We start from the raw sequence: 18,977 nt of genomic DNA, 5'->3' as shown, positions 1-18,977 counted from the left end.
ACATGTTACCTGGATAGCTGCTTAGATAAAAGACGTGTGAGAAAAGGCATGGAAAAGACATGGAAAAGCTAAGGGGATTTCCCAAAAAATATTTAACAAAGTGAGATCCAGTCCACAAAGTTTTATGCCCCAATACATTTGCTAGTCTTTAACGTATCATGCAACAAGTTTCTTCCCAGAAAAAGTAATTTGGAACTAGGCTAAAGTTGTATAAATTTGATTTAATGATTTCTTATCTGCATGGGGAAATATCCATATCAAGACTGTCTTTGTTCATCTTCCCAATGAGTTGAAACAAACTAAACATTATTCCTCCCCTTATTTCCTGTAACCAGCGTGTATCAAAATGATGTTAATGGAAACTGAATTGTATTTTGATGTGTGTGCCATCCCAAACTATTATTTTGTTTTCCAAATCTTACCCGTTTTTTTAAAAAAAACATTGTTTCTTATTTTTTAAGCATTAAGGAGTACCTTAGGGACTTGAATGTTGAATTTCCTTCCTGCTCTCCGAGAATGACATTGTGTCAGGAAGACAAGCTAATTCTGCTTGTGAAGTTTTTCTGATTGGAACCTTGGAAAGTCCACTTGTTATAATTATCCCTTGTCATAGGAAAAGCCAGGATGCAAAGGGTTTGGCCACTACTTCCCAGCTTTATAAACCATGGTTGGGGTTGAGCATTCCTCTCTTACCCACCTCCCCCTCGGGCATCTGACATCTTTGGTGCTTCATTCTTGTCTTGTGTTAAGCCATAGTTGTCCGCTACATCTGAACTGGAGAACTCTGGTTTAATCACAGAATCAAGTCCTTATCATAGTTCCTTATCACTACTATTCTCCATGGTTTTCTTCCAGTAGTGACTGTTCTGGTTTGTGAACTATTTTTGGAAGCCGAACGTCCGACGGGGCTTCCATGGCTTCTAATTGGCTGCAGGAGCTTCCTGCAGCCAATCAGAACCGCGCTTTGGTCTCTGAACGTTTTGGAAGTCAAACAGATTCTGTTTGACTTCCAAGGTATGACTGTACTAGATCTGCTGGATTCTACTTCAGATTTCAAAATCCCAGCAGAAATCTGGTGTTTTATTTCTGATGGACAAATTCAGAATACCCTTCTCCATAGAGATTTGAAGCAGCAATCAGCCTACATTTTGGGGAGAATATATATCCTTTGAAATCAGTGGAGGAGAAGCATACTATTGCCATTTGCAGTATGTCTGTTTAAAACAAATTCACAGGACACCACGTTGTTAGTTTCTTACATATACACACCAATTCCTACTCCTTTTGATTGTTGATCTGGATATTTTTCTATCGTTTGTTGAGTATCATGGCAACACCTCTTTGCTGTAGGTCCAGTTTCTTCTGCAGTGCTTTCTGTGCTTCCCTGATTTCTGAATAGTGCATGTAAAATGCACTTGTTGTAATGCAAATTTTCGCCATCTGAGATGCCCTTGTCTGAAGCATCCCTCAGAGTCCTTTTGTCTCAGTCACCTTGTGCAGGGTTTCTGGGTGGAGCCGGATGCCTAACACCACCTACTGTTGTGTTCCAGGCGACAGGTTGAGTGGGAGCCTGCCAGCAGTTTGATTGAAGGGGTTTGTTTGACACTTCAGAGGCAGCCAATCATATCCTTCCTGCCTCACCTTAGGTCACTGATCAATGTCTGTGTCAATCTGGTGAGTAACCAACATTCCAATCTCCAGACTTCCTTCTGTGGTAGATTCCCCATTTCCAGTCCCAGTCCTACTCATGGAAATAAGCTATTTAACTGACACTAGAAATAGTGGAGTTCATTTTTAAAGTGGTGCATGGGGAGCGAATGGGGAGGAAGCCCATAGCCTAAGCCCAGTGACTGGTTTTTGCTGCTTTCCATGCACCATTTTGAAAATCCATTCCTGCATGTTGCGCCGAGAGTTGAGGGCTGCAAGTTGGAGAGTGGTGGATACTGCACACACCTGGTAGAGGAGTTGGAAGGGGATGGGGGAAGCTGGAAACATACTCAGTCTCAAGTTGTTGAAAGACAACATTTTTTATCGCTCTGCAAAAGGGCATAAGCAATTGACTAGATGAATTACTAAACTAAATTTGCTTTGCCATTTGTAATGTCCCTGGTCTAAAGTAACTTTTAGATTCTCTTGTACAATGTTCAGATCCTTCTGCCCCTTTATCAGGGTGAAAGAGAAATTCAGTTTGGTTCACATTTTAATGCAAGCCTACCTAATTTGCACTTCCTGAAATAATATGCAACCCAAAACACAACTATCCCTCAAAATATTCCTTATTCTGAATTTTGCATTGCAGTTCTCCAAACAAAATGCATACAAAATACATATATTGGGGGGTGGGAATGTGCATTAAAATGCATTTAGTGGTGAAAATAACTTACAAAAATGCTTTATATTGCGGGGAATTGCTTGCAAAAATGTGCACAACAGCAGAAATGTATACAGAAATGGTGATAAATATTTGTGATGACGTTTTTAAAAGCCAAGTCAGAAACTGAAGCAGAAATGCGGCAAACTGAATTTAAGAGCAGAAAAATGAGAAACAGAGAGAAACTAAAATGGACATTTTTATCCATCTCGGTGTTGCTGTGTGTTTTGTACATTTAGATTGCTTTAAGGGGGTAAAGGGGACCCCTGACCATTAGGTCCAGTCGTGACCGACTCTGGGGTTGCGGCGCTCATCTCGCTTTATTGGCCGAGGGAGCCGGCATACAGCTTCCGGGTCATGTGGCCAGCATGACTAAGCCGCGTCTGGCAAACCAGAGCAGCGTACGGAAACGCCCTTTACCTTCCCGCCGGAGTGGTACCTATTTATCTACTTGCACTTTGACATGCTTTTGAACTGCTAGGTTGGCAGGAGCAGGGACCAAGCAATGGGAGCTCACCCCATTGCGGGGATTCGAACCGCCGACCTTCTGATCGGCAAGTCCTAGGCTCTGTGGTTTAAACCACAGAGCCACCCGTGTCCCTTAGATTGCTTTAGGAAACACCTAAATAGAAGAATTTCTGGTGAGGAAGTTATAGAGCATAGAGCCACTGGAACAAGTCTGTGAACTTTGCAGTAACAGACAATTCTGTTTTAGATCTTGACAGTTCCTATACTGAAATTAAACTCTCACAAGGTTTCATTCAAGTTAAGAATTTATGCAAATCCGGGACTTCTGCCATTTTAATGGGGATCATTGCTCCAGACAAGCCTTCACAAACAATGCTTGATCAAATTTGCTGGCACCCATCAATGATGTAAAGAAAACCATAATTTGGAAACATATAACTTGTAATACAGAAAACACTTTAGAGAGTGCAGAAATGGTATGTTAGCATTTATCTGCCTGTTTATCCAGTACTGCAAAGCATTTTGCACCGAACCTTCCTTCTCCATACATACAATAAAAGTAGACTTAGACAATTATATCCACAAGATATATTGACAGATGGTTTCAAAAGGGAAGTAGATGCATTAATGGAGGACATTTATGGATATTAGTAATATTGGCAAAATTGAACTTCCATGTTCAGTGATAATGATACAGTTGTTGAAGGACACACAGTAGAAAGAACTGTTGCCTTTGTGCCTTGCCTGTGAGTTGGCTGGGCAACTGTTGAAAACAGATTACTGGACTAAATGGACCCCTGGTTTGATCCAGCCTTTGACTGGACTTAACTGTCCAGGGGTCCTTTACCTGATCCTGAATGGTCCTGTTATGTCCCGCATTGCTTGGAAGTTATCAGCTTATTTGATCAGCCATTGGAATTTCCACTTCCCCAGGTGGTTGTAAGTACCGCTGGAGACATTTGCAATCTTTTCTGTTTACTTACAAGTATACAAGTTGAAGTAGAGCCAAGCAAGGTGACTATTAGTCCTTCAAGCAATATTTATTCATATTTATTCAGCATCACAACATATTAGCAAGAAACCTGTGTCAGCTGTTGGGTTGAAATAAACGACAGATGAATGACAAGTGTCATATGGGAGGCATCTCTCGAGCATGTGTCGGGGAGTCCCTTTTATTGAATATTACAGTATTGCCACATATGTGCTTGTTGCTGATTGGTTAACACAAATACAATGCAAGGGTTGCATATAGGCATTAATCATCAATAGATTAAAGGTTGGGAAAGGGAACACAGTGTTGGACAGGCGTGAAGACGTCATATTAAACAATTACTAGTGATTGATATAGCAAGACTTAAACTATAACTAGTGATTGATATAGCAAAACTTAAAAGAGCATAACCATCACATTCTGTAGATGTGGTCAACCATGCATTAAGAACAGGTCAGGGTACAATGTTTCATGAACTCAATGTGAACTGAACATTCTAGGGTGGGTGAGAAAGAATGTGCAGAAAGAAAACTTCTCATCAGTCAGCCATATACTTCTTAGGGAACTTCTAGCAAGATCTAAACTCAGGACACCTTCAAATTGCTTAAAACTAATGTTTAACTGCATCTAGAGAGATAGCTTGGAGTAGCCACTGGATGCAAGTGTAATAAGGACTGTATTCTTAACTAACAGATGCAAAGCTGAACAAAACCCTTTGAAAGGGGTTCGTTTTTTGAAACCTCAAAGCATTCTAGCAACATAATTCATTCTAAATGAAAATATTTTGCAGGCATAGATTTGAAACAGTTCAATCCCCCTCAAGATTTAATAATAATAGTAATAATAATTTATTATTTGTACCCCGCCCATCTGGCTGGGTTTCCCCAGCCACTCTGGGCGGCTTCCACAGAAACCAAAAAACACTAAAATATCATACATTAAAAGCTTCCCTGAATAGGGCCGCCTTAAGATGTCTTCTGAATGTCAGGTAGTTGTCCATCACCTTGACATCCAATGGGAGGGCATTCCACAGGGCGGGCGCCACCACTGAAAAGGCCCTCTGCCTTTTAACCTTTGAAGTAATAGCACATCCATACAGGAGAGTCTGAACATTGTATAAAAACCAGTCTAGGTCTGACTCAGGACATTACCATGACATAATAAGGGAACAGCTCAAGCCAACTAGAAACACTGTGATTTCAGTACCTTTTTCTATTGAGTACGGTAACTACATGGCATACCCTCCAACCCCTCCTCCTTCTACCAGTACAGTGCTGGTTTTTCAGGGCTAGTACTGGGTACATTCTTAAATGTACTGGTTTTCCCTGTGCCTTCTGACCAACCCCTCTGGTTAACCCTGTAGCAGTCCCTGTTTCCTCCCCACCCACTTCCTGCTAGAACCACTCCTTTTCCTTACTGGCCCCAGCTACCGCAAGACACTGTGGAGGACTCATAATCACAGAGCAACCCCAGTCTTGCGCTACCTGAAGTGTGTACCTTACCAACACTGGAGGGTATGGCATGGATGGAATTGCAATAGTTGGTCATGGTGCTGTGCTGTGTTTGTATTGCAGGTGATGGGAGTAGTAGGACCTTCCAGTGTGGCCGATGGATTGCCCCTTCTTCATCTCAGCCCTTATCTCTCGCCACCGCTACCCTTCAGCACAGCTGTTGTCCGGCTTGTAGCATTGCAGATTCAGGTGTGACTGCCTTGCCTGTTCAGCAGGCTTTGCTTATCATGTGGTTGAGACACCAACTCATTGGTGCTCTTGTTTTCTGCGAAAGCTGGGCAAAAACTGTGAAGCAAAATGAAAATTTCCCAACAAATATGTTAATAGTTTGGAATGCCATGGTATTTAGCAATTGTCCAGATCCTCGGTGGGTACCTGTTTAGCATAGCCCCACTGAAGTCACATTGGGACTATGCAGGTTTAAACCAACCGAAGAGCTGACACAAATGGTAGTTGTACTTCTCATGACTGATAGATAGATAACCATGGTTACTTTTTAGGCTTAGAACAAGAACAAAAGATGTGAAGAACTGCAGGACTTGTATAGGTCATGGGTATGCGAGCTTTGAAATTTTAAAAAATTCTCACACTATCTGAAATGACTAGATCAATGTACGCTGACGATGTCTTGTTGTTTGTTTGTTTGTTTTTTGCAATACGAGGACCAGCTATTTTGCCACTGAAAATTCCTGTGTAATTTCAAACTTTGCATTGACACCTCACAAACCTTTATTAGTTGAATGAGAGATTGGTTATGACTTTTGAATTTTAGGATTTTTTGAAGTTCACATAAGGCATTCCTTTCTTTTCTAAAGTGTAGATTCTTAGATTAATTATTTCTGTCCAACTGTATTGAACTATTGTTGTTGTTATAGGACATTTGGGTAAACTGAACCTTAATTCAAATAACAGTGTGATGAGACCACAGAAAGTATAAATGCATAGAGTAATTTTTTTAATACTAATCATCAAATACTATATTTACCTATCTTTAATATTGGAAATGTAATAATTTTGTTCAGTGAGTTACAGTGCTACTCTCTCACTAAATGCAAGCTGTGTGCTTTAGGTTTTTCAGGCTTCCATGTTGCCTGGACTTCTTTGTTGGCACCAATTTAAGGTAGTGAGGGGAAAGGCAAGCTTTCAGCCCCATTTCCAGGTTTCCTAACAGCACTAGATTTGTGCAGAAATATTACACATATAGATTGGTCCACATGTGGAATGATGTAGTCCTTCTATGTTCTGACTAACCTACTGTACTTTGCCCAGGTTAATTGGAATGGAAACAAGAGGGGGCTTTTTCAGAGTCTAGATGAGAGAGAGTCATGATAAAAGGGGTGGGGTGGGAGGAATAAAGAACCAAAGCACAGATTTAGAGAAACTGAAGCATATGCGTGACTAAAGAAAGATGTCAGTAGTGTATTTTGATTGAGAGTGGGGTCAGCTTTGGAAAAGTGGTGTATAATGTTTTAAATAAAAACATTAACAGACGGGGGGGGCAGGGAGAGTTAATATAATACATTCAGTTTAGCTAGAAGTAGTCATGTCAGTCTGTGGCAGCAGATGTATGCACCTTCAAACATGTTTCTTGTTTTTTAGTCACGTACTCTTAGGAAATAATGTTGTAGTTCCAAGGTTATATGGATATAGAATTTTCCAAAAAAAAAAACCACCACAAAAAACCTAAGCCATTTCACAGTTAATATGTTTCAGATGGAGTTGGTACCTGTTTATCTATTACTATTAAGTTGCAGCAGTGTTGGAAATACATCATTATAAGATTCAAGTTGTTTTGAGAGTCCGTTCATTTCACATTCAAATCCTATGTGTATGTATAGGCTCCAAAATTTGCATTGTATCTGTGCATTTTTAAAAAAATCCAAACTCTCTCTGAGTCACTGTGTTCACTCCACTTTGATCTGTGTTTTGGGTTTTGAGCTGCTCTGTGTGCAATAAAGGTCTGTGGTTCCCCTGTTCTATGTAATGGGAAACATAACAATGGACATACCTTTCCCCCCTCTTGGCCAAAATAGATTAAATTTACAGGCGCAGGAGCCTCCAGAGTAGATTAAGCCTGACAAATTGCAGACAAATAAGTCCAGGGGCTTTTTATAAGGGAAATAAAAGGGGTTCATTTTCCTCCATGATCCCTTAATTGGGAGTGTGAGTTTCTTTCTTTCTTAGCTTAAATGAATTAGGAAGTGTGTATTCTTGCTCATAATATTTAAAACCTTTAAAGTCACACACCAGCTTCTCTTTGGGGTGGTGTTTTTTGTCTTTTGATAAGCTTTTACAGGTCTCCAATAGGTCCTACAACTCTTCCTGTGAAGTCCTGAAGAGCTCTGTTGTAGTGCTAAAGCAGAGCAATGGACTTTTTTTAAGTGTCTAAATTAAAAAATAATAATCCTACACTGCTGTTCTTCAACAGCATCAAAATTCAGACCTCTATAGTGCCCTGCAGGCAATATTCCAAAAGGCCTCACTTATTGCAAAGCCCATGAACCTAGAGAAAAAGAAATATATAGGCAATACAGCACAAAAGAGCTCAGGGAGGTATTGACATCATGTTTTGACTTTGAAGTGGGGAGATCCCTGAAACACCCTAATTCATCTCATCATTCAGCTCTCACACAAAGCCTCTGCACACCCCTAAGTACAATTCACACCTAAGATGTAAGTATTGAAGAACTTACAAACCTTGCTCAAATTGTGCTCTCAATATGCTTTGGGCTGTAACTCCCATCACCACAGGAAGCACAGACATGACTCCATTCGCCACAGCAGCATTCAGCTGTGCTGGCTGGGACTGATGGGAGTTGTAGTCCAAATAATAATAATAATAATAATAATAATAATAATAATAATAATAATAATTTATTTATACCCCAGATTGGACAAAGCTGCTTCAGTTTCACGTAGTTGTTTGTCACTGGCTAAGCCTTCCTGTTTCCAGAGTGTCAGAACACAATTACTGCTATTAATCTTTGGCATTTGGCACATCAAGCCTCAGGATCAAGCAAAACAATATGGGGCTAAACTCCAGATTTAAATTTAAGAGATTATGCTGAAACTGGAATTTGAGTCTTTTGTAGATGTCATCCAAGCTGGTGAACTCACCCAGATGTGGACACAGGGCATTGTGTAAACGAAGTGTTGATGGATCCCTTTTTCTTTGATTATACTTCACCCCTATACTCTACCAGTACAATATTTTAATTCTTTTTTATTATTACTGCACAGGCTTTGAAAGAAGATTTTCCCCTAAGCCACGTGATCTCCCCATTCACCAATCAGGAGAGAAGGGAAGGAATGCTTTTAAATCTACTGATTCCATTTGTGCTCACAGTAGGATCAGGAAGCAAAGGTCTGATTAACAGAAAGATTCTTCTGTTTCCCCCTCCCTGCTGCCTCTCCGAACCAGAAAATGTCTGTGCATCCGTCCACCTCTATGTTTCTTCTGCTATGAGCGTCCTTTCAGTGGTGTGTTGTCAGTTGGGCTTGTAGGGGACAAACAAAAGGAAACGGGTGTTGTGGTGTCCTTCTTTTATTTCAGCTGTGTTTTCTGAATTCACTCTTTGACAGAGGAGCTCCTCTTTTTGAGATCAATGAAAGACAGAGTATCCTGGCAGAGCAAAAGCAAAAACAAAACACCCCACCTATGTGTAAGAAAGAAATGGAACCAAACTAGAAAGCCACACAGCTTCCACTTAAGCTACTCTTCACTGAATTCCATGCCACTTGAGTGGTTCAAACTCCGCTTTTCACATTACAGTTAATTCAGTATGACCGATTATTTTCCAGAGGGCTCATTCACCTGAGCAAATTGTTCTGTGAATATGTTTTTTGTTTGCAGAATATGGCTAGATATATTTTCAAAATGAGAGCAAGAGCGTCAAGTGATACTGCAGGCTCCCACCTCTCATAGAGTTTGTATGCATACTTAAAGTACATTTGTATGAGGCTCATTTATAATTATATTTTGGGAATGATTCATGTTCTTACGTAGCTGCATTGTTTTATACATTCTGGATGTCCCGTGACTGTATTATAAAGTAGGTTGTGTTCTTTGTTATCAATCAAGCCCTTCTAGGAGTCGTTTCTTTTTGTTTTCCAATATTCTGTGTAGCACAGGCATATTTTTATCCTGAACGTGTGACCCAGAGAAAAATGTTGAGAACCATTGCCTTGGGGTTAGTAAAGAAATAGGAAGGGTGTCCCCCCACCTGATCATATCAACCCTGGTGGGAACTGTCTTTAAAAGTCAAAGGACAGTGAGAGGGTGGGGAAAGTGCAAGTGAGCATAAACATCATGTTGGTTAAAATTAGGTGCTGTGTATGTTGGTGTTGTAGAATAACCCCAACTTTTGCTTGCAGGAGGAGAAGGTAGAGGGGGACCAGTTGGGTGTGCCGAATGTTCATATTGCATCAATGGTGCTGAACCTGTTTGGTGAGTCATCTCCTGACCTGCTCTATGTCTTTTCCCTTTGGTGTCATGCAGACAGCCCTTGGCTGGAGCAGCCAGAGGTCCTCCTCCTGCTCCAGACAGTCATTAATATTTTGCTGCCACCTCGCATCATCAGCACTTCCCGTAGTAAGAACTTTATGCTGGAGAGCTCTCCTGCCCACTGCTCCACCCCTGGGGACGCAGGGAAGGACTTGCGCAAGGAAGGGCTAGCCGAATCCACTAGCCAGGCAGCCTACCTGGGTGAGTGAAAGCTTCTGCCTGCCAGAGCTGAAACAAAAAGAAAGAAAGAAAGAAAGAAAATAAAGGAAAATGAGAGCTGGTGCATGCATACTTTTCTATCTATTGATATCTATTGATTCTATCTATTGATTTTATGTGACATTTCATCATTTGACGTCTTAACACTTGATGGCTCACAGCTGAACATGTAAACTGCTTCCCCTGAAGAGCATCATGTTTGAGGTGACATTTGAGTGATATAAAAGCTCTGGCTTGGATCCTAAGTAAAGTCAAACTAAGGAGGTTCACTGGAGAAAAGTTTCCTTTCTCTGGCTGGCTTACAGGAGGCCTGCAGAACACAGTAGGCAACCCCACTCCCCAACAGCTCAAGGGAGCCAGGGGCATGGGGCCTAAACTGCAGTTACTTACAGGCAGCTCCCAAGGCTGTTCCTCCAGTTTGGGTGCCTGGTAAGCTGCTCATTCTCCTTGTTTCTAGCACACATTACTTTCTGCAGTTTATTTTGTACTTGTCTCTTCACCACTCCCTTTCCCTTAATTTATATTGTTTCTTTTCTGATATTTTGGGAGAACAGGAAGGACTCTGCCTCATTTGTCTTCTCTGCTTCTCTCTTTTCTCTCCTATTCTGTTGTTATAATTTTTCAAACAGTGCAGATTTAAGCATATAAATCTTCAGAGCCTGGAAACAGGAGACATCTGGAGACTCCTGCGGGCTGGGCTGGCATGGGTGGGTTCAAACCAAACACCCTTAAAAGGGAAACCACGGCCCTTTTCATCTTCCCTGGGAGAGGGACCACTGGACCAAAGGTTCATTATTTCCCTATGTGTAGCCTGTGTTTGGTGCTGCAAGCAACAATGAAACCTCCATTTGAGTCTCTTAGGACTATTTCATCAAGACTGTCCTCACTTGAGGTACTCTTTCTTGTGGTTATTATTGCCAGTCTGAAGAGATCTCCAGATTGGAGGCCCTGTCTATCAAGTCCAACATTGTGCCTTTGAGGAAGACAGAGTAGTACTAGGGCCTAAACCATATTTCCTTCCTAATATCAGTCCTCTTTGTCACAAATCTCAAGAGCTTCCCGTAACTTCTTTCTGTCCTAATTCTTCTCCCAACCCTCTCAGTGGGCATGACATAAGCTGGACATCAGACATGTCCAAATAACCTGCCAGTTCAGCAGAGCGGAATATCTGTTTGCACCTAATAGCCCAATACATTGGGGCAGAAGGTGTTTAGATTGACCTTGACTAGGTGGGTTCAGGACATGGCTGCTTAATATTATAGCCCATCCTACCAGCATTTTCCACTAATGTTCTGTTGGAAGAGATTTGCAGGGCTGCTACATGGACTTCTGCTAGACACTGTGAGATTGATAAGCAGAAGTAGCTTTCGTCAGTAGAGTGCTCAGCCACCTGATCCTCCTGATTGGCATTGCAGTTAGCTTGGGCAAGTTGCATTGTATTCTGAAGGCCTCCTGTGTGCCAGTCTCAGATAAGAACTTTGGGCCAGTCATGTTCCTTCTGGTGAGGTTTGGAAGGTCTCCAGCCCCTCCCTCTTATTCTGATCAGGAGGATGTTTCTCATACAGGGGCTTCTGCACATTTATCTCAGTTTGGCTGACATATTGCATCTTCCAGGCCACAGGGGGTGTTTTTTCTTCTTGGTTTGTCTTCATATTGTCTCCTCCTTCCTTTCTTCTTCCTTCTTCCTGCTCTGTCTTACACTCAGCCACAGAGGGAAATCTGGAAGGAAATCCTTGGAAGCTGCTGTGACTGCAATATAAATCACATGCCGTCTTCTGGGTGGTGTGGATGTATGTTTAACCTGTTATATTCCGGAGGCCTTTTGCATGCCCACCAGAAAGAGCATAAGAAGAGTCGTGCTTGATCAGGTCCAGCATCCAGTTCTCAGTGCCCAGCTAGACAACGGTGGGGCCTGTTTGCACTCTTTCCCCCCTCCAAAAAACAAAGCCTCTCAGAGCTTCATCAGGAGTTCTGCTGAACAATGTAGATGGCTGCTGGTGGAGGAAGAGGGACCAGGAAACTTAAATTGTTTTTATGAATTTATGACTAGACTAAAAGTCGGAGTAAGAATTAAAATCAATAAACAACATTTTGTCTGCTTTCTGGTGAAGAGCTTGAAGCTGACAAAGAAAGGCTTTGGGCACGCTAACGTTTATGCATGCAAGTGTTGCATGTTATTGTCACCACATAGAACTTTAATTCTTCTGACATTTGTTTCGCTTTTAGCTTTGAAGGTGATCCTTGTCTGTTTCGAGCGTCAGCTTGGCAGCCAATGGTATTGGCTAAGCCTGCAGGTCAAAGAGATGGCTTTGCGAAAAGTAGGAGGGCTTGCTCTGTGGGATTTCATAGATTTTATTGTTCGCACCCGAATTCCTATCTTTGTGCTTCTTCGACCCTTCATTCAGTGCAAGGTAAAGCTACTTTTAATGTTAATCGCCATTTCCATGTGAAATGACATAGATAAACCAGATTTGGGGGGGGGGGGGAGCGAGGAATGCTTTGTTGTAGTAGCACTCTCAAAAGTGAGAGAGTATTCCTTGGATACTAAACAGGCTTGAGTACCCATGTTGTTTGCCTCAAAGGAAGAGCAGGAAACATTTCAAAGGTGTTGATTCTCTAGACCCAGGGGTAAAGGTCAGGGTAAAGGTACCCCCTGATCATTAGGTCCAGTCGCGGATGACTCGGGGGTTGCACGCTCATCTCGCTCTATAGGCCAAGGGAGCCGGCGTTTGTCCGCAGACAGCTTCCGGGTCATGTGGCCAGCATGACTAAGCCGCTTCTGGCGAACCAGAGCAGTACACAGAAACGCCGTTTACCTTCCCGCCAGAGTGGTACCTATTTATCTACTTTCACTTTGACATGCTTTCAAACTGCTAGGTGGGCAGGAGCAGGGACCAAGCAATAGGAGCCCACCCCATCAAGGGAATTGGAACCGCTGATCTTCTGATCGGCAAGCCTTAGGCTCTGTGGTTTAAACCACAGCATCACCCACGTCCCTTGGACCAGGGGTAGTCAACCTTTTTATACCATCCACCCACTAATGCATCTTTCTTGATGGTAAAATTTCCTTACCACCCCCAGTGCTCAATGGAAGGAGGATTCAGCTTGTGTCGTAGAACCCCCGACCCCGCCCACCTAGAATCCTGAAACGCCCACTAGTTGGCAGTAGGGACCAGGTTGACATCCCCTGCTCTAGACCAAGGGTTTTCAACCAGTGTGCCATGGCACCCTAGGGTGCCTTGAATGATGGTCAGAGATGCAGTAGGCAACACTGGCCTCTGTCCCTCTTTCCTGCCCTCCGCCTTCTGATGCCCTCTTGCGTCTCTGCCTCCCCAAGGCTTGCACAGCTGTTTGTTGTAGCAGCCCTGGCTACAAGCTTCCCAGGCAAATGGTGCCTCTGGAGCTGGCCAAGGAGTGCTGGTTGTCAGGAGCTGAGGCGGTGTTAGAGTAAGCAAGCAAATGGGTGAGGCAGCCCAGTCAGCCAGTCCACCAGACCTTGCTGTTGGGAATGGATGGACAAGTGGGACGGACAAGCAGTGACCCCTGTATGGTCTCAAGCAGAGAGCTAATAAGCCCTGTTACCTAAGATCCTTTCAAGTGACGAGCTTAGAATTGAAACTGAGGTTTATGCAGGCAAAGTGGGCATTCTGCCTTTGAGCTATGGCTCCTCCTCTTAATTTTAAAGCAGTATTTTGATGGTGTTTCTTATTTTTATAAATATAAACTTTATAAACCTATAAATATAAACAAAACCAGATGGCATTAAAAAAACAGAACTGGCATTACAAAACTGAACCAATATCTTTGTTGAGTGTTACGAGGGTCACTTGCAGAATCACTGAGAAGTGTTGACTTAAAACTACCGGTAACTGGTTTTGTTTTGAGCCAGTGTGGTGTAGTGGTTAAGAGCGGTAGTCTCGTAATGTGGGGAACTGGGTTCGCTTCCCCGCTCCTCCACATGCAGCTGCTGGGTGACCTTGGGCCAGTCACACTTCTCTGAAGTCTCTCAGCCCCACTCACCTCACAGAGGGTTTGTTGTGGGGAAGGAAGGGAAAGGAGATTGTAAGCCGCTTTGAGACTCCTGAAGGGGAGTGAAAGGCGGGATATCAAATCCAAACTCCTCCTCTTTTTCTTCTTCTTTTGTTTTTGTTCTTCCTGGATCTTCCTGACCACCCTCACCCCCAGTTGCTAGCCCAGCCAGCTGAGAATCATGAAGAAATGAGTGCTCGACAGCACATTGCTGACCAGTTGGAGCGGCGCTTCATCCCACGCCCTCTCTGCAAGAGCTCTCTCATTGCGGAATTCAACAATGAGCTAAAGATCCTCAAGGAGGCTGTCCATAGTGGGTCAGGTGAGGAAATTGATGAATAAAAGCCAGTTGAGAAAAGATGCACCTCAGATAAGAACATACTACACTAATCATCACTTAACCAACAGCACAATGCTTTAAACCACAGATCACTTCTAAAACTGAAATTGGAAAGGATCAATAATTTAACTTTTTAAAGCTTTTGTAAAATGTTACATTGGCATCCCTTAAGGTTGAAGTCCTGCAAAGAAATAATTGCCACCTGGATGGTGGTGAGACAATATCTTCTAAATATATAGTGTAATTGAAAACCAGTGACTACCACTGGTGCCCATCAAATATGGTGAGATAAATGTCTTACATGACATTTATTCAATCAGTCTCCGGGAAGTGCTTCTTGTAACTTCATAGTATCATGGAATTAAAGTAAGTACATTAGGAAAGCTTCTCTTTACATTGCCTGCACTTCCAATGGCTCAGAATCTGCAGATCACTGACCCTCCTCCTTTCGTTCCTTCTGTGGAAAAGAACTAAGTCTTGCCAACTTTCATTTTAATTAACGCCTCTTTTCCGCCACCTTAATTTGTTCAGCCTACCAAGGTAAGACTTCCATCAGCACTGCAGGCACCTCTACCTCTGCCTACCGACTGAGTCTCGCCACAATGTCGCGCTCCAACACTGGCACTGGAACTGTCTGGGAACAGGATAGTGAGCCTTCCCAACAAGCTTCCCAGGATACTTTAAGCCGGACAGATGAGGAAGATGAAGAAAGTAAGTACCCAGCATTGCAGAGGTGATGTGGCAGCAGGCCTGTTTCTTTAAATCTGGATCCCCTGCAGTCATCTAAAAAGCCAGGGGCAGAGGGAGATGCCTTGGGAGGTGTGCACAATCCTTCCCCTGAGTTGAAGCATTTTTACTCCCAGAGGAGTTTATATGAGATCAATAAAAACAAGGCATTATCTGCCCATAGGTTTATAATCTAAGATACGTCTTATAAAGGGCTTTTTTTCAGCCAGAACCTGCTGGAACTCAGTTCTGGCACCTCTCAGGTGGGCGCCATTGCCATTCTAAGAGAACAATGGAGGTGCTCATGGTGAGTTCTGCCACCTCTTTTTTTAGAAAAATAGCATTGATCTCATAAAGCGGGGGCGGGGGAGGATGGAGAGGAAAAGAAGGAAACAAGCAAAGGCAGACAGGCAGGCAGCTATTCTTAAAGTTACATACTACTTCTTACAATGGCCAACTGGAATGGAAACCGTTCAGGGAAAGGAGATGGATGGAGCTGATATCTCAGCAGAGCAAGTGGAAATACTCTGCTCCCCTTCCCTCCTTCCTCTGATGCAGTGGCTGCGGCCAGGTGACAGTGGAGGGACGAAAGAGCCTGGGGTCTTCAGCAGAGCTGATGGAGTGGCTGTGTTCCATCTCTTGCTCTGCTGCAACCTCCCAGCTTCTGGCATAGCTTTTTCCCTTGCTGTGCTCTAATACTAGAAATAATATTAGGGAAACTCACCTGGCACTTTCATATACACCTTTAGGTACCAGGTGAAAACGTTACTGTTCAACCAGGCCTTGTTCTTTTAAATGTGTTTGTGGGAGGGGGGTTATAGGCTTGTTTTGTTCTTGTTTTCATTATGTATTTTGTGATTTATGCTGTGAACCACTCCGTGATCTTTGGATAATGGGTGGTATACAGATTTATTAAATAAATTTATTCATTCATTCATCTAGGAGAAAAGCACTAGGCAGAGGGGCTACAGGGAGGTAAACTGCCATCCTGCCGCTTCCCTTTATTACTGAAAGTGAAAATTGGCCCTCTATTTTCTGTATGGCTGCTACAGATACAAACACAGATTTAAACACATGGCTGTTGCGCTGAGATTTACCCATATGGACAATTAAGTGGTGGACACATATTAATTTAAATTATACGGACTAAAAAAGCAATTAAAAAAGCAGAGTAATCTTTTTCTTAACAAATATTGCCTTTATGTACATTATTTTGAACTTAGATTTTTATATTTATACTTCTTATATTTGAGAGGGTTTACAAAAACATTTTGATTATTTCTATCATGGGGCTGAAACTTTTGTATATTTGTAGGATTTTGCTGCCATTTTTACAGTTATATTAGGAAGGGAAGCCTCTTCCTGTTAGAGCTGCTACAAATGCTCTGCTGAAGTTCGAACTAAGGCGGCAAGCTTTAATTTATTTCATTTTTAGCTGATTATTATTAAAAGTAGATTTAAATTACTCAAGCTGAGGCTGAAAAACAAAACAAACAAACAAACTGGTTTTTACTTCTTGAAGCCATTTTCATTCTGGTATGTAACTAAGGTCTGCAATCCAGTACACACATAACCTGGAACTCAGTCCCATTGAAGCCAGTAGGGCTTTCTCCCAGAAGGCTTTATTATAGGGGTAACGCTTGTCCCTGTTTTGACAGCTTGAATTTGGGCAGCCATGAAACTATTAACCCCAAAAGCTATATGTGAAACAATTTACCATCTGTTGTGGTTGTTGTTGTTGTTGTTATACCCCAGCCACTCTGGCTGGCTTACAGCAGGTATTAAAGCGTAATGTGAGAGATTCTTCATCCTACCCCCCTAGATGATTCCGTGAGCATGCCCAGTGTGGTAAGTGAACAAGAAGCATGCCTCATGGGTGCCATTGGGAGGAGGAGATTCTCCAGCCATCTCTCCAGCATGTCGGCACCTCAGGCTGAGGTGGGCATGTTACCCAGCCAAAGGTAACAATACACGCTATTTCACATTTCCTGACATCTCTCACAAGAGCAGAAATTACGAAGGTATAATATAGTGTTCAACACATGGGTGTTTGGAGAAGAAGAGTTGTCACAAGGTCAAATAAAATAAGAAATGAGGCAATGCAACATTGGCTTTATGTTAAAATGTCTATGGTGTAGGAACTACTGTTTTAATCCTACATATTAGAAACTTCTACATGTTTTCCTTGATACTTATTAGTGAGGAATAGGTAATTTGAAGAGAGATTGCTGTTCTTGTTAACTTTCCATTCCATGACCTAGTCTAAGTTACAGATATGTTCTGCTAAATCAGAGCCTCAGCTGAAGGTGCTTGTGAATGCAACATTTTTTTTAAAATAAAAACATATGGATCACTATCTTGGACAGATCTGTCCATCTAGCTGAGAAGTAGCTGAGCTACATCTATGGTCCTACAGCTAAGGGGTCCTACTTTTTGAACTAAATGTTCTTTTGTTGCATTTGCACAGAACTTTAGGCACTATGGTGTGTGGCATATTGAGAACATTAGGATGACTTTAAAATGTAAAGTGAGATTTTAGACAGTAAGAATGTGTAACCATGAACTGTCCCATACCTGCTGACATAGGAAAAGCTAACTGTGCTCATGGTGCATGGGTGTGTGGGGGCGTGTATGCAAGAGAGAGAGAATTTGGGGGTTTTAAATCTAGCGATGGCCCAACTTTTATATTCACTTGGCAATCATTGGAAAATAAATTGACATTGATCCCCAGTATTCCCCCTCCATAGCCTAGTCTTGTTTTCTTACAGTGGATTTAGAGAACCAGTTGACATGGTGATAAATTGACACAGTAATTAGCCAGGTTTTTTTTCTCTCTCAACTGCTTATGCATAGTGAAAAAGTAAGGCAGAAAGATGCAACATGAAATGGAAACTTTTTGCAACCATGCTGCCATCACGTGAAATCCATACCAATTTGCAGTCACTCTTGGGGCCACTTAATGCACGTGTTGAGCATTGGTGCCTGTATGTTTTCTCTTAAGAGAGAGAAAATCCTCCAGCTTTATGACGTTTATTTTAATTGGGAAAACATCACCGGGGGAGGAATAGGGCTTTCCTGGACTTACCTTTCTTCTGCGCTTTCTGGGCATGATCCGTGCTCCGGAGCTTTCCCCACAAAAACTCGCTTTTTCAAGCTGAATCAGAGCACATGGCATTCTGCTGAAAAGCTGAATTGCTGTTTGTTGGACTTCAGTGTTAAAGAGTGAAAACCCCAACGCAGTGCTTTAAAGTGCTGGCCTGTGTGGCATGAGCGGGGCAAAAGCTCAGTGTGGACAAACTCTTAGAGAAACCTTCCCCTAGTGCAGGGGCAGGCAACCTAAGGCCCGGGGGCCGGATGTGGCCCAATCGCCTTCTCAATCCGGCCCGCGGACGGTCCAGGAATCAGTGCGTTTTTACATGAGTAGAATGTGTCCTTTTATTTAAAATGCCTCTCTGGGTTATTTGTGGGGCATAGGAATTTGTTCATTCCCCCCCCCCATATAGTCTGGCCCACCACATGGTCTGAGGGACGCTGGACCAGCCCACGGCTGAAAAAGGTTGCCGACCTCTGCCCTAGTGCCATGGACCTGATTCAGTTTACGTTCTCCCCCTGGTGGATGCACAAGAAATGCTTATCACGTTTCTCCTGTGTCTCATCTAGTTTGGTCATCAGAAACAATCCTTGATAGCTGACAACTGTGAAAGAAAGAGCAGTCATTGTCTGTTGACGGGGCTATAAGCTTTCCACCCTAAGAACTTGCCTAAATTAAGTTCAGCTGTAAAGCTATTTGTAACAGTTCTACTAATGTTTTGCTGTAC

The 18,977-nt window shown here is 42.6% G+C and overlaps 1 protein-coding gene across 7 annotated transcripts in view; it reads left to right on the top strand.

Moving 5' to 3' along the window:
• The window catches only part of UNC80 (unc-80 homolog, NALCN channel complex subunit), a 184,277-nt gene that overhangs the window by 140,002 nt on the left and 25,298 nt on the right, over nt 1-18,977 (top strand). For all 7 annotated transcript variants that reach the window (XM_082230828.1, XM_082230826.1, XM_082230825.1 and 4 more), the window contains 8 exons: nt 1,551-1,674; nt 5,405-5,530; nt 8,582-8,705; nt 9,840-10,046; nt 12,291-12,475; nt 14,250-14,415; nt 14,965-15,144; nt 16,982-17,120. In XM_082230828.1, the coding sequence (XP_082086954.1) occupies nt 1,551-1,674; nt 5,405-5,530; nt 8,582-8,705; nt 9,840-10,046; nt 12,291-12,475; nt 14,250-14,415; nt 14,965-15,144; nt 16,982-17,120 (1,251 nt within the window). The remainder of the gene's footprint in view (nt 1-1,550; nt 1,675-5,404; nt 5,531-8,581; nt 8,706-9,839; nt 10,047-12,290; nt 12,476-14,249; nt 14,416-14,964; nt 15,145-16,981; nt 17,121-18,977) is intronic.

This window comes from Podarcis vaucheri, assembly GCF_965113315.1.
Source record: "Podarcis vaucheri genome assembly, chromosome: 1".
In the NCBI taxonomy this organism is placed as follows: Eukaryota; Metazoa; Chordata; class Lepidosauria; order Squamata; family Lacertidae; genus Podarcis; species Podarcis vaucheri.
This window is presented reverse-complemented; position numbering and strand designations above follow the sequence as displayed.